This window comes from Vombatus ursinus, unplaced genomic scaffold (assembly GCF_900497805.2).
Source record: "Vombatus ursinus unplaced genomic scaffold, bare-nosed wombat genome assembly UNPS02011334.1, whole genome shotgun sequence".
In the NCBI taxonomy this organism is placed as follows: Eukaryota; Metazoa; Chordata; class Mammalia; order Diprotodontia; family Vombatidae; genus Vombatus; species Vombatus ursinus.
This window is the reverse complement of record NW_020951112.1, coordinates 2,779,122-2,794,903: the sequence shown is the minus strand read 5'-3', so window position 1 is coordinate 2,794,903 and position 15,782 is coordinate 2,779,122. Positions and strand designations below refer to the sequence as shown.

The 15,782-nt window shown below is 42.3% G+C and overlaps 1 protein-coding gene across 1 annotated transcript in view; it reads left to right on the top strand.

Annotated features, from left to right (window-relative positions):
• Nucleotides 1-15,782, top strand: part of ANO4 (anoctamin 4) — a 416,340-nt gene that overhangs the window by 331,132 nt on the left and 69,426 nt on the right. Inside the window, exons 11-13 of the mRNA XM_027855801.1 lie at nucleotides 5,383-5,489; nucleotides 7,655-7,710; nucleotides 11,231-11,352. Of these exons, the coding sequence (XP_027711602.1) occupies nucleotides 5,383-5,489; nucleotides 7,655-7,710; nucleotides 11,231-11,352 (285 nt within the window). The remainder of the gene's footprint in view (nucleotides 1-5,382; nucleotides 5,490-7,654; nucleotides 7,711-11,230; nucleotides 11,353-15,782) is intronic.

The following is a 15,782-nucleotide window of genomic DNA, read 5'->3' as shown; positions in this document are numbered from 1 at the left end:
AAGTTCACAAATTCCAGGTTAAGAGCCCTGCAGGGTCTCCTTTGTGGCTTCATGGGCATTTGTGGTCAGTTCTCCCCTTCCTTTTCAGTTTAAAGTCTTCTTTATTAGGTTTGCAGGGCTCCAGGCAAATACTGTTTTTAAAAATTCGTCTTTATTTGGTACATTCTATCCCTGGTCAGGATCCTTTCTCAGACACAAAATCTTAACTGTCCTTATTTCCCAAATTAGCCTTTGTCTGCCTCAGTGAGAAAAATGCCCCCTATATTCCTAAATCAGGGAACATGTTTGGTTGGTTGGTTTTACCGTTTTGGCAACATTTCAATATGATTGGTAGCCTTTGTAATCCTAAATATTTTATTGAACGCATTGAAAATCATTTTTCTGAAAAAGGATCCATAGGCTTCCCCTGATGGGCCAAGTGATTCATGATACAAAAGAGGTTAAGAAGCCCAGACCTAAGATAGTGACTTTGTTTTTTGGTTATTTTCTGTTTGTTGTTTGTTTGTTTGCCTTAATACTTGTTTGCACTTAATACTCTTTTCAAAAGCTTTCTAGATTCCTTCAGGAGGCATCATTTGTCCTCTGGTGGTTAATGGCCTGAATCACGTCTTAGGTTCTTCTTCATCTTGAAGTTTTCAACAAAATTCCGCCTTTGAGTATAAATCCCTGATTTTGGAGGGGAGGAGGAGGAAAATGGAGTTTGCTAGCCTTAGGACATGTGTTTCTTCCCAGTAAACAAGAGTAACTCTACCCCTGAGAAATCAACCTCCCAGCTGGGACCTGGAGTAGAGTTGGGTCCAGGATATTGGGTGGTAAAGTGGGTGAAGGAGTGGTGTCTGGGCTCTGCCTGGTCATGGAAGGCTCAGGTAGGTGACTTGCTCATTCACCCTCCCTTCCCCACAAGTAGTTTCTCTGGTAGCACGGGTCAGATTTATCTCATGTGTGCATGGGGAGAGAGGCAGTGTGGTACACTGGTAAGACCTTTGCACTTTTGAGTGTTTAAAGCCCATGTTCAAGTCCCAGCTGTAGCACAAGCTCATGACCATAAACAAGTCATTGTACTTCATTGGGACTCAGTTTTTTCATCCGTAAAATAACATAATTCTTTACATGGTTATTCTAGGGAAATCATTTGCAAGTCATATGTAGATACTCACATGGATTTGTGATCTCATCAATTCACGAGTTCCTTTTAGCCATACAGATCACTCCCTCGCTATGCCTCCCCATCCGTGCAACTCTTATCTTTGTTCTCTCCTCAGTTTGCTGGAAAGGGTCCACCCAGCATATTGGAGATTCCCCCCACTCTCTCTAGAAGTTGTACCAGTGGAGCTCTGGGTCGGGTCTATCCATTCACTCCTGACATAGGACTAGCCCATCTTCTCCTCCCGTCGTGGTATTGCTGGGTGACATCCCTAACTTTGTAGTCCTTCTTCATAGTTCATGAAGCATCTTGACCCCACCCCCTCTCTCATTGCTCCCGCTGCTCTGTGTGATACTTACTCTTATTTAATTCTTCAAAGGCAGGAGTGTTCCATTTCTTGCTGCCATCTAGCAACAGAATTGGGAAAACGAGACTTCACTTTCAAGGGAAGCATGGTGTCGTCAAAGAAGCTCGGCAGTTTCCCCAAAGAAACTTAGCTCACTCTCCCTCTCCCGTCCAGCTCGAGACATAACTCATTTTCCATCTCTGCTGACTATCCCAGATATACATACTATTGGATAAGATCCATAGGGTATTGATCCAGATACATGGTGGATTCTGGAATATAGACATTCCTCATCCACTTGCTGTTTCTTATGTGCACGGGCAGGGCAGATTCCTTTGAGTTTGCTCTGTGACCAAGAAGCAGAGGTAGGATTGGCATTCAGGTCGCTGGACCTGGAAGGGAGGTCAGAGGCCACATAATTCGCTTCCCTTATTTTACAGACGAAGCACCTGAGCTCAGCGCAGTGAAGTGACCTGCCCACGTTATAGAAGCATTAAGCTCTATCACAGCCCATCATTGCTGTTGAGTGTAACCTAATGCGTGATGGTGAACCTTGGCAAGAGCAAGTCAGTGTAGCCCTATTAAGAGACAAGGAAGGAGAGGCAGTCTAACTGAACTTTAAAAGTGGGCCTTTAGCTTCCAATTGTCTTTCCAGTACAGTCTCACTTATCAGGCTACAGGTATTACCCTGCCCAGCGAATCAAAGAGGCCTCCTTATTTGTTATCTCGGCTGCTTTATTTGGCATTAAAATGTAACGATGTGTCTCAGATAAGAAGAAGAAGCTAAGGGCATAAAACCAAAGTTGTCTCATCTGAGAATACGTCTGCATTTCCCCTTCCTCCCCTGCAGTCCCAAGACATGGTCTCAGGAGCTTTTCCAGGGGAACGGTCACATTTTTGAGTCTCTCCCCCCGCCCCCAGCCTGGCGCTCAGTAGGTGCTTCATTCACGCTCACCGGCATTGCTCTGCAAAGAGGACCGTAGGCTTCACCAGACTGCCAAAGGGAGCTATGACACCAGAAATGATAAGTACCCCTGTACTAGGGTTCAGCAGCAGACTGGGTGTGTAAGCCCCCAATACTCAAGGTATACCAGTAGGCCAGATAGTAAAGCTCAATTGTTCTAGTGGTAAATAATTTCTTTTGGTTAGAATAGAGAAAGGAAATAAAGAAGATATACAAACATTTCTCCTTTAGAGTCAATCCTACTGATTAAAACCATTTCTACCATTGAATAATTTAACATTGCTCAGGACAATGCTAAATTTCTTTTCTGGGTCATCAGTAGACATGTCTACCAAGGAGGCATCGGCTGTTCTGTTAGCAGAGACAGTTACTCAGCTCTTTTCCCACTTGGATTCTCTCCAGGAATGACAGGATGGGGAGAGTTGGTCTCAGGCCATGGTCTCAGGCACGGAATTAATAGATTTAAACCTAGAAGAGACATTAGACTCCACCAAGTCTGACACCTTCATTTTTACCAGTAAATAAACTGAGGCCCAGTGAAGCTGAGTAGATTACCCAAGATTCCACAAGTCACACACATCAGAGGAAGGATTTGAATCCAGGTCCTCACACCATGAATTTCCCTAGTTATTCCAGTGATCCCTCGTAATTTCCCAGTGTTTTGACTCCCATGAGTATTTTAAATTAAATATCATTTATGTTTTTAATTAACAAGTATTTGTTTGCTCTTTTTTCTACCTCCCTCTCCCCACTTCCATGGGAAAAAGAAAAGGAAAACAAAAGCATCACGACAAATACACAGTCAAGCAAAATAGTTTCCCACATGGGCCATGTCCAGAGACGTGCACCTCATTTTGCATCCTGAGTCCCTCCGGATATAGGTGGCGCTACTTCTCCCTGGTCTTCCAGAGCCATGGTTGGTCATGGTATCAGTCAGAGCCCTTCAGCTATGCAGAGTTGGGTCTCACAGTATTGTTGTTATGGTGTAAACAGGCCTCCTGCTTGCTTCCCTCAGCATCATGAGTTAATCTGAGCTTTCCCAGCACCATTGGTGCCAATAAGGATACCCTTGGGCAGGAGGAGGAGAAGCACTGATTCCCTGCTGCTCCCAGGCTTTCCGGGGAGCCCAACTGGCCATGTGGGCCCCCCAGGCTGTCCTGGAGCTTTCACTTGTATCCCCAAACCCCAGCACCAATGTCTGCCCCATTGCAGGAACATAACAAATACTTGATTTATGATTTCAAACGTTAGGTAATTAATTTCTGAATTACTTCTGACTTCTAAAGCAATTCCACCAATCGACCCACAAATCATAAAGTAGCGGCTCAGAAAAATGCCATCAATGGCAACCCTGAAAGTCCCTGGCTCTGACAGAACAGGTGTTTCCTGAGTCTGAGGAGAGAACCTCTGAGAGAGACAGAGGAAATTGTCTGAATTCATCCTCCACTCCACCTCCAGAAGTCAGCCTAGGGCATATTTCCCAACTTGATCCTCTAACAAATGAAGTTCCTAGTCTCTAACATTATTATTAATTTCATTTTTTTTTTTTTACAAAATGTTCCTGGGTCTGAGATGCTGAGAGATGTGTTTTCCTAAAATTTTCTGGGGGAGTTTTTTTTTTTTAATTAGATATTTTTGGGTTGATTTAACTTAGTGTTCCTGCTGAGAAATGAAGTGTGATTTTATTTTTGTTTTTTTAATTATCTAACATTTGGAATTAATGGCCCAGATTGTGAGTCTTGGTGGATACAGTGGAGAAAATACTGAACTCAAAGTTACAGACCCTGACTTCAAATCCAGATGCCGCTGTTTTCTACTGCCATGATTTTAGGGAAGTCCTTTAACTGCTCTAGGCTTTAGTTGGAGAGGGCTGGACTAGAGGACTCCTAGAGTCTCTTCCGGTTTTACACCGATGATCCTATGGTCCTGACCACGTGACTTTGGGCCAGTGACTTTTCTTCTCTGAGCCTCAGTTTCCTCATCTGGAAAATGTGGGGGTTGGAGAAGGTGATCTCTAAAATCCCTTCTGGATCTGGAGACCCTGCACTAAGGACGTCAGCCTGGAGTGTGGCTTTATTACTATTATGTATTTATTTCTTTGGTATTGGATCAGGTTGCATCATGTTAACCCTTGTTCATTCTCAGATCAATCATTCAGTCAGCAGACATTTAATAAACACCTGCTAGACTGGCTCAGTGGATAAAGCGCCGGGCCTGAAGTCAGGAAGATTCATCTTCCTAAGTTCACATCTGGCCTCAGACACTTCCTAGCTGAGTGACCCTGTGCAAGTCGCCTGACTCTGTTTGCCTCAGTTTCCTCATCTGTAAAATGAACTGGAGAAGGAAATGGCAAACCAGTATCTCTGCCAAGAAATCCCCCAACGGGGTCACAGAGAGTTGGACATGACTAAAATGAACAACAACAAATGTCCTAGACACTGCGATCAGTGCCAAGGTACAGGTACGAAAATGAAGCATTCCCTTCCCTCAGGAAGCTTACATTTTCTGACAATCAACTAATAAGTGAACATTTAAGTGCCTACTATGTGCCAGGCACTATGGTAGATATGGTAGACACAAAAAAAAAATAAATGAAATGTTACCTGTCCCCCAAGGGATTTAGCTTTTATTAGGGATAACGTATACATAGAGTGTCAGTCAATCAGTATGCATGTATTAAACCTCTACTGTATGCCACAAACTGTGCTGGGTGAAAGGGCTTCAAAGATGAATGAACCAATCTCTGCCCTAAAGGAGTGTCCCTTCTACCAGAGGAGACCTCACAGTCTCATATAAGTTCATATAAAAGACATTCAAGTCAATTTAAAGGTTCTCCCCTTTGTGTTCCAGCTAAACAGCTGGGGTGGTCTTCGTACCCTCGCCTGTAATTAATGCCTCGAACTTCTGTCTTTATGTGTGTACGTGTAGCTTCATCATTCACAACAAAGACACTTTCTTCAACAACGCCACCAGAAGTAGGATCGTGCATCACATTTTACAAAGAATTAAATACGAAGAAGGAAAAAACAAAATTGGTAAGTATTCCATCTGAATCACTTAGCCTAGATGGAACTGGTGGGTGAACTTGAGAAATGCCACTGATTGTCAAAGCCTACTCACAGGAGGAAGAATTCTTCTCTGGATGATTTTATGATTTGCAATGTCTCTCAAGCTGTCTTCTTTTATATGGCAATGTCTCATTTATCTGCCAGATTAGAGGAATGATCTACTCAGTAGAAGTAGTAGTAGTAGTAGTAGTAGTAGTAGTAGTAGTAGTAGTAGTGGTAGTGGTAGTAGTAGTAGTAGTAGTGGTAGTAGCAGCAGCAGCAGCAGCAGAAGTAGTAATATTAGTTGAAGTAGTAGTAAAAGTCATAGTACTAGTTATAGCAGTAGTAGACATAGTAGTAGTACTAGTTGTAGTAGTAATAGAAGTAGTAGTAATACCAGCTGTAGTAATAGTAGTAGAAGTAGTAGTACTAGTTCTAGTAGTATTGGAAGTAGTAGCACTAATTTTAGTAGTAGCTGTACTAGCAGTTGTTGCTGTGGCTCTTATTTTAGTGGTAGTAAGAGCTGATTGATATGAGCGTTTTCATGTTTCCAAAGCACTTTCCCTACATCATCTCATCTGCTGCTGACAACAAATGCATGAAGATAGCATTGTAATTATTATTATTCCCATTTTACAAATGAGGAAACTGTGGCACAACAGGTTCTATGACTTGTCCAGAGTCATATAGTTAATAAGTCATAAACTACAGGAGCACAGAGGGAGAGCTAAAGGGACCTTACAGTTCATCAACTCCTCATTCTGAAGATGAGAAATCTGAGGCTTAGCAGGATTAAGTGACCTGCCCCATGTCACACAACTCATAAACATTGGATGGTAAGTAAGAAAGTAAGGATTCAAATTTAGGTCTTCTCAATCTAAATTCAGTGTTCTTTTAATTACACCACTCAGTTTCCTAATTCTAAATCAACTTGTTATCTACAATTATTATGAAGAGTTGGAATTCTCAACCTTTTCCTCATAATTCCTCATAAAAATTCCCAAGAAACATTCATGAACTCTTCACCAAAAGAGTTAAAATGCATTAAGAGTATGGCTTGATGATATGGGATTTTCAAAGATGCAGATCTACTCTCTCTCTAATGGGAGATCAATAATTCAAATTCTCTAAGGTTTTTTCCTTCTCCAGATCCCATGATCCTCTAATCCTTAATCCTATGATCCTTGTCTGTTTAGAGATTACACCCCCCAAAAAAGTACTTTTTCATACCTCAAACAAGGTTAGGTACAAGATGAGAGCACCCCTGATACATGTCTGAAGGAGGCAACTGCCCATGGACATCTTACTTAGAAGAAGAATAGAGACTGTGTCTATGACTTCATTCACACAGGAAGCTCCCAGAAGAGGAAACGCTCTGCTAGTGCAGATTGGCATCTTTGCAACTTATGGTCTTAGATGCTGAGAGCACTGAGAGGTTAAAGGAGTTAACACCCCCAATATTTGTCATAGGTGGGTCTCCTACTCAGGAGTTGAGAAGAGACTTGCTGCAAAAATGTCAGTGCTTCAAACATCTCATGATAACAGAGTGGAAAAGAGAAAAGTTGCAGGCTAAACCAAAAAGCATGGCGCTGCTCATGGTGCTGACTATGACAGTAAAAGGATCTCCTGTATTGGAGAATCTGACCCTTGTAGCTTAGTGTGGTGGAAGGGAATAGTTTTAAAATAAGGAGACTGGCATTTAAATATGATCCCCTCTGTGTGACCTTGGGTGAGTCTCTTCTCTGCTCTGTGCTTGTTTGCTCATCTATAGGAGGAGAGGGTTGGCTTAAGAGGCCTGCCAGCTTCTTTCTGGTTCCAAGTCCTGCCTCTTCTACTTTCTTTCCTTGGGGCTTTGGGCAAGTGACTTTGTATGACCAGAGGATCATCGATTTCAAGCTGGACGGGACCTTACAGATTATTTATCCCAATCCCTTCGTGTTCTAGACAAAACGTAAGAGGAGGGGGTTAGACCAGTAGACTTTGAAGGTTCCTTCTAGCTCTGAATCTAATTCTATACCCTCAGCCTCAGTTTCCTCATTTGTAAAATCAGAGGTTTGAACTGGATGACCCCTAACATTCTTTTCATCTCTAAAGCCATGATTCCCAAAGATTCAAACTTTATTTTGATTTAAGATGGATTTTGTGTTTTCCAGGTCTGAATCGATTGCTTACTAATGGCTCCTATGAAGCTGCATTCCCACTTCATGAGGTATTGTCCCTCTTCATTCCCCACCTTGTCGTTATATCCTGATCGTTAAATATTCCTTCAAATTAAGTCCTATTCTGGCCCCTCATGGTAGCCTATGGGGAACTGTGGATTCTCCAAAGCTCTGCCAACAGGGCACACATCTGGCAGGAGCCACCAAGTTGGAAAGGATTTGAGTGGGCGGCCCAACCATGAACTGTGTGGCCGTCTTCTGTGGATCAGCCTAGCTAAACATAAAAGGGCTCGTCTCCAGGAGTTTGACCACCAGACGACACATTTCCAAGCATCTCTTTGGCCCCACCTGCTACTAAAGCCATCTTTTAAAGCATGGCGGTAGTTCTCATTGGTGTAAATTGAAAAGGTACTTAGCTAGGTGGTACAGTAGATAGCGCATTGGACTTGGAGTCAGGAAATCTGAGTATAAATCTGACTTCAGATACTTACTAGCTGTGTGACTCTGGGCAAGTCATTTACCTTCGTTGTGCCTCAGTTTCCCCATCTGTAAATTGGAGTTAATAATAGCACCTACCTCTCAGGGTGGTTGTGAGGATCAAATGAGATGTTTGTAAAGTGCTTTGCAAACATTAAAGTGCTATATAAATGCTAAACATCATTTTCATTATGTAATAATGGATTTTCAGGATTGGGGGAAATAAGGATTAGACCAGGGATTTCACTGGTATAGGGAACCCCCAGATAAGGAAACTGCCTATACCAGTGCAAGTTGACACCTTCTCTGCAACATATTGCCCAGAGCACCCAGAGGTTTATCCACTTGCCCGGGGTCACCACAACCACCTTATGTAGAGAGTGAACTTGCACCCCCATCTTCCTGACTCTGAAGCTAGCTATCTGTCCACCAGGTCATGCTGCCTTTCATCACTGTGAGGTATTTAAATATAGCTAATATCTTATGTTTTCAAACAGATACTGTTCAGTTCCTCCTTTGTTATCTGTGTTGATCATTCCATGGTCTGTTGACCTCATAATTTATCTCATTCCATCATCAAGTGTCTGATGAACACCTATTCTGAAAACAGTACTGTGTTATCACATTCTTTATGAGTAGAAACAAAACCGACTCAACACTGTTTTCTAAGGTAAAAGTCACGTATGTGTGATATGTATTATATATGTGCATACCACATAAGCCCTGGGCTCATACCCCAATTCCCACTCATACTAATGAGTTAGGCCCCCAGCTACATATTGCACACAAGGTTCTAAGAGATACCCCTGAGATATAGTGGGATTTTGTCTAAAGCTCTCTGCCTGAGCCACCATTTTGTGTATTCTTCCCAATAGAATTTTCTGATTACAGTCAGCATCTCCCCTATATCACTGATTGACCCAATGATTAGATTATTTAGCCAAATAACATCAATTAACTTTTAGAAAGACACATTAACCGAGAAGATACAGTATCAGTGGACACTACAAAGCATCCTTCCAACACTGGGATGGAGAAGGGTATGTCCCAGACTCTATTGCCATGGTCACCAGGGAGAGTGGATTCAAACTTAAGGCAGTTGCTATAAAGCATTCACCAGAACCATGTTCATTTCTGAGTGTGGTACAGATGCTGTACAGAATGACTCCCTTGCTATAGGCTAACCTGAGTCAAACTCAAGAATTTGTTGGTGCCTCACCTGTTTTTATTACTGGCCAACTCTGATATTTCCTAGGCCTCCATTTCCTGGGCCTCTGGTGGCTGTCTTTGTGCTTTTGAAGCTCAAGGGCTTATAACATCTCCAATATTCCTTCACCTAAAAGCAGGAAAGAAAAATCAGAAGGAGGCAAAGAACAGAGGTGTCATGTTTTCATGACCACCAGTGGGCCCGTGGAGAAAGAAGGGCTCCCCACAGGAAGGTTTACAACAGTCCTTGCCTCCACCATCTCCAGGGATTGAGTGCCATTGAGTGCCTTTTCTCAGATCTGACCTAGCATCTAATCAGAAGGTCTTTTCTTCAGCACATCTGAGAAAGCCTATGCATGCCTTGACATGGAGAGCTCACTGCCTTCCCCACTCCATTCCATCATGACCTTCCAGAAGCAGGCTCTCCAAACACACTCCCTCCCATGATTTGAGTCTCATTGTCCAGTCCCCCACCACCATCATAGTATTGTAGAGACAGCCTGGTATGTAGATGGAGAGCAGGCTTTGGAATCAGGAAGACCCAGATTCAAGTTCCACCTTCCACATAGTCTGAGTGTGTGACCCTAGGACATGCAACCCCTGAATGCCCCTGGAAACTTTCTAAGACTCTATGTAGTAGAGAAGGTCAACATTTCACAGAGTGATTTCTGCATCAAGAACACCAGTAAAATCACAGGTTTAGTTCCCCCCCCCAAAAAAATAACTCTTTTTTATGGTATGATCATAAAATACTAAGACTAATGTTTATGCACAGCTTATAGAAATCAGGATCTTTGGTTTATTGTAGCACTTTTGCAGGGATGACTAGAAAACCTATGATTCCTTCAATATAGGGAACCTCCAGGTGAGGGACTTCCTCTCCCAAATGCAGATCAGCAACTCATCTGTAATCTAAATATTAGAGCATCTGGGAGACCAAAAGTTTAAAGGACTTGCCCAACATTTGTCAGAGTGAGGACCTAAATCTAGGTCTTGCTGATGCCAAGGACACTCTTGTGCGTTCTTTACATACAGTATCTCCAACTTTATACCAACGTTTTAAGCTAGCATTAAATAACATGGTACGGTCCAGTTTTAATCCAGGACTAGAATAGAAATGATATTTGTTACATTCTATTTATGTATATATCATATCTGTGCTGCAACTGACTGATCAGCTTTTTCCATACAAAAGAAATGTAATCCCTGTTTCCAAAAGGCTCTCCTACAACATAAACTGTGGCTGGCTCTTGAGCATGGAAGCCAAATGGAATATTGAAAAAAAGCAGTTTATTCAAATCTATGACAGAAATATTGCTAAAGTAAACCCTGAAATTACAGATAAGGTATTTTCAAAGCAAAAGAAAGTGATTCAGAGACATGCAGTTCTGTTACTCTATATTTCTTCATATTACATTATTTAACTTAGTGTATATTTCATCAGAGTATATTAGTATATACCAAAGTAAATGGGAGTCAGGAAGACTTGGGTTCTAATACTACCTCCAACATATTCTAGCTGTGTGACCCTGGACAAGTAGCTTAATGATCCAGTGTTGTAAGCAACACTTTTGGTTGGGGAGTAAACACTCTTCTTTATATTCCCAACATTTGGCATTTATCTGAGTATATATCCCATACCACTAGTACAACGTAAGCTCCTTGAAGGCAGGGAATGCTTTGGGTTTTGTCTTTGTATCCCCAATCCCAGCACATAGTAGGTACATAATACATGTTTGTTGAATGGAATTAGTTTTTTGATGTTACGCTCACACAGCTCTTATATTTATAACCTGATGTCAGACAGGAATGTTGTTAAACGATATTACTTGGTGCCCCTTGTCAGTAATAGCATTGACATTCTTTCTTTTTTTTTCCCAATCCTAGGGAAGTTACAGAAGTAAAAATTCTATTAGAACTCATGGAGCAGAAAACCACAGGCACCTGCTATATGAGTGCTGGGCCTCCTGGGGCGTGTGGTATAAATACCAGCCCTTGGATCTCATACGGTGAGTTCTGACCTGCTTATGACCACAAATGCCAAACATAGTCCAAGATCCAATGGTAAGAGAGCAACAGCGGGTAGAAGTAGCCGTCTGTATAAGAAAAAAAGTAGCTGAGATCCCCAGATGTCGAGTTCACCCAGTTGACCTCAGCTAAAGAGAGATAATTCATCATGGCGGAAGGGATGCTTCTTTTCTCATTGTCTTCCCTCTTACTGAAGGGACTCCTATGTGGAGGACAGTGTTTGTTTGCTAATGAAGGGCTATGAGCAGAACTGGTACAGTCCCATAATGCAGAAATCTGTACACCACTTTGGGTCTCATGCCATTCTCCATCAGGGGCAAGGGGATCAGAGTTTCCTACTTCATGCTTTCAGCACTATTTCCTTAATTGACAAGATAGTGCCATACCAAAGATGGATCCTAGATATAAGAGTAATCTTTTAATCTTATCTCTGTTGTCCACAGAGGAATAGTTGTGTTCATGTGTGTGTTCTGCCTAGACCTGTGATTTCATTGATAAAAGGAAATTCTGGTGTGGAAACTCCATTCAGTGATATAGATCTTAAAGAGTCTCCTGGGAGCACTGAGAAATTAACTGATTTATCCCTGATGGCATAGATAGTATGTTTTCTCACCACAGTGCCTTTGAGAATACTACTATGTGATCCATAGGCTTTGGAAGTCCATGGTAAACTGGTCATTTTATTCACAGAAGGCTGTCAATTCAGTTTTAAGGCTGTCCTGGTCTGCATGTAAGCAAATTTAGGTTCTTAAGACTCTTGCCAAGATACTCATAACTCTCTAAAACTGTAAATGGCAAAGTAGGTGCTAATCTGCATTTCTGGAGAGAATTTCCTTTCCTGGGAGTTCCCTATGCCAGTGAAACCACAGACACATTCTCTGTTACTATATGGAAACTGATTACTAGCCTTAAGTACCAACTGGCCCAATTTTCAGGATTTCTTATGGAAAGAGCCAAGGATCGTTTCTTAAACCTGCTGAATTAGTTCTGAGTTTACTGTGGAAGTAAAAGTGAAGCAGGTAGGGAATGCAGCCCCATTTGCATTTTCATTTCCCTGGGGAGTCACTGATGATACCCAGGTGCTTGCTACCATTGAAACTGTTGACTCATGGTGATCAAAAGGGATTGATATATTCTAAGCCTCTTCTTTGTGCAAGTGGGAAATGAGTCTGATGATCTATATGGATGGGAAATGTTTGCTAAGATGAAATCCCTCCCCTTTGAATCAATCTCCTCTGCATCAGACAAAGCCATGGAGTTTCAAGTCAACTCGACATGGGTATTATAAAGCAGGATTTAAGAGAGCAAAGGCACTAAATCCTCCCCAGCCTTTGCCCTGGTAGGATGACATTACACTGAGTAATGTTAGAGAAAACTGCGAAAAGGCAGAAAAATATGGGTCCATGATCACAGTTTCAATTTGGACTTTTAAAGTCCACCAACAAGTGTGTATTAAGTGTGTGCACAGCAGTGAAATATGAGGAAGAAAAAAGAAATCAAGGAAATGGTCCTAGCTTTCAATACATCTACAATCTAGCTTACAGAATCTCAGAGCCAGAAGGGACCTCGGAGGTCAGCGTGATGCCAGAAAAGGAAAACATTCTGGCTCTGAAGGTCAGAGGACATGGGTTCTAATCGCACACCCATGCACTTGCTCCCCATGTGACCTGGGGCAATTAACCTTTCCTAATCTGTTTCTTCATCATCTTTTGGAGAAGGTTGAACTCAGCGGCCTCTGGGGTCTTTTCAAGCCCTAAAGCTATGCTCCTTTGAACAACAATTTTACAGTAAAAAGAAGATCACTGGAAAAATTCCAGTTTGAAAAAAAAATGTTAACTTTGGGGTTGGAAACAGCATTTTCACAAAACAAGGCACAAGTTCTACAGAGGGGAGAAGTCACGTTCACGGGGGTAATTTTAATGTCGGACAAGAAATGGATGAACAGACAGCGGTTAGAAAACAACTGGTTCTATCGCTCCCCACACAGAGAGCTCTGGGACCCGTGCCCTTCTCTGTAGAGTGAGCGGGTAAAACAAGACAGCCTCTGGCATCCCTTCTAGCTTGAGAGCCATGATCCATAGCTCATGGGAAACTTACAGTCCTCATGTATAAAACAAACATATTGGACTAGATGAGGTACTAAAAGCATGTTTGCAATACTGTATTCTACATGTTACACTTGGACTTGACCCAGGTTCATTGCAGGAAGGAATTTCCAGATGAGAAAAGTCCTTCCATCAATGCAGATCAGCCCCTCAAGTTTTTGGCCACTTTGAGTATTGAAGAGTCACCTGAGGCATTGTGTAGTTCACAAAAGAAGGGAATGGTTTTGATGGAGAAGAGCAGCACCACACAGGGAGAGCATTTGACAAACTTTACTGCTGCTCACGGGGCAAGGGGGAGAACTGATGCCAATGGGGAGTAGTCAGTGTTCAGGCAGCACACAGAAGGGTGGTGCCGTGGCATTCGCATTCCACGCAGAGGCCCTGAACCCCTCAGGGTTCAGATGTGGAGAGGAGACAGCATTGTCCTAAAGTAGTGGAGTCATCCAGACCTTGGCTGAGAGGATATTTTCTGAATTGCCTAGTAAAGAATCAGGAATGAGGGGCAGGAACCTAAGATACTTAACTCTTAACGATTGTGCAGTAAGAGGCTGGAGTGGGGCAGAGAGGGAAGAGAATAATCCCTGATTTCTGGGTTTGTTAGCCTTAGTATGCATGCTTCCTAGTCCATTGGGGTCCATCAATCCAGTTGTCACTGAGTCCCAGTGAATTTCCCAGGGTCACACAGCTCATAGGTTTCAAAGGCTAGTCTTGAACCCAAGTTATCCTGACTCTTAGGCCAGTTTTCTGTCCACTTCTCCCATGCTGACTTACGCTGTTATAATAATTAGAACTTCTCAAAAGTGGAAAGGGCTACCGTGGAAGGGAGTGAGTTTGTGGGTTCTTTAAGCAGAGAGTGAATGACCACACATTGGGGATGCCATCAAGGCAATGGCTTGAAGTATGAATTGAACCAAGTAGACCACCAGGGCTCCCTCTAGCTCTAAATATATTATCCTAAGATGATGCATAATATCAGTGCCAAAAAAAAAAAAAAAAAAAACCTAAGGAAATCAGGCAGTTTCACTAGGGACCAAAGTAGATAGATTACATTGTGGAAGATTCTCCAGAGAGGAGTGATTGTCCATAGCAGAGAAGAAGAAGAATGAGCAGGTGACGTGGTATATAATGAGAGAAGTTTGGAGGTTTGAATCTAAAAGACCTGGTTCGAATCCTGCCTCAGATACTTACTAGCTTTGTGATCCTGAGCAATTCACTTAATCTCTGTTTGCTTTAGTTTCCTCCTCAATGACCTCAAAATTCCCTTCTAATTCTAAATTAGGAAGCCTGTGAATTTGAATAGGAAAAGATATAACAATATGTTTTTTCCATTGCAGCTCAGCAAACTTTGTCTCATATTGCTGAGCACTCAGACAGCAAAACATTAAAAATGTGAATAATTAGGAGTCATCATAAACACTGATAATGTTTTAAAGCAGCAAACCTCAAAATAGTCCAGAATATTGGGGATCAGATGCCGTATCATCAATGGGTGTCACGGAGTCAAGTGCCAACCCTCCAGTGCCTTGACTCCACCTTCAGAAAGGAGTCAGTGGGCAGAGCAGGGGGAGAGAAGAGACAGTAAGAGAATTTGGAACCAAAAATAAAACAAGACTGAATTTTTTTAAAAAGGAGTCACAGGTAAGAAGGGCGGCATAGTAGGTAGAACTAGCCTGTACCAGAGAAAAAGTCAGTGGGGAAGACTAAATCTCCCCCGTACTTCTGGGAAAGTCACAACCTCTCAATGCCCCCAAGCAGCTCTCTAAGAACAGAAGATGCCCCGCAGGGTTTATCTCCACTGGTACTTTCTGTACAGGAATTTCCTTATCTCAATTAAATTAGAGCCCTAGACCACATTTTTAGAAGCATCAGCTTCTTTCCTAGGTTGGGTGGGTTTATTCTATATTATCTAGACACAAGAGATAAGTCCCATAGACTTATATTATTTCATAAGGATTAAATTATATGTCAGAGGCATGGGGGACATTTAAAGAAGTGCTGGAAGGTTTGCCAAGCATTTTACATCAATTATCTAATTGGTTCCTATTTCTACAGTGCAAGAGCTAAAGGTATTATTTAGCCCATTTCACAGATGAGGAAAATCATAGATCCAATCCCTGGTCATAGCCTATCCCTGCCTTACAGATGAGTAAACAGGCTTAGCTAGGATTTGTGACTTGCCCCAGGCCACACAACTCATAGCTGTCTAAGGCAGGATTGAAATCCAGGTCCTTCCCAAGTCCCTCTAAGATGACATTCACACAGAGAGTCTAAATCAGTAATGCACATGGCCCTCAGTAAGCCGCCTG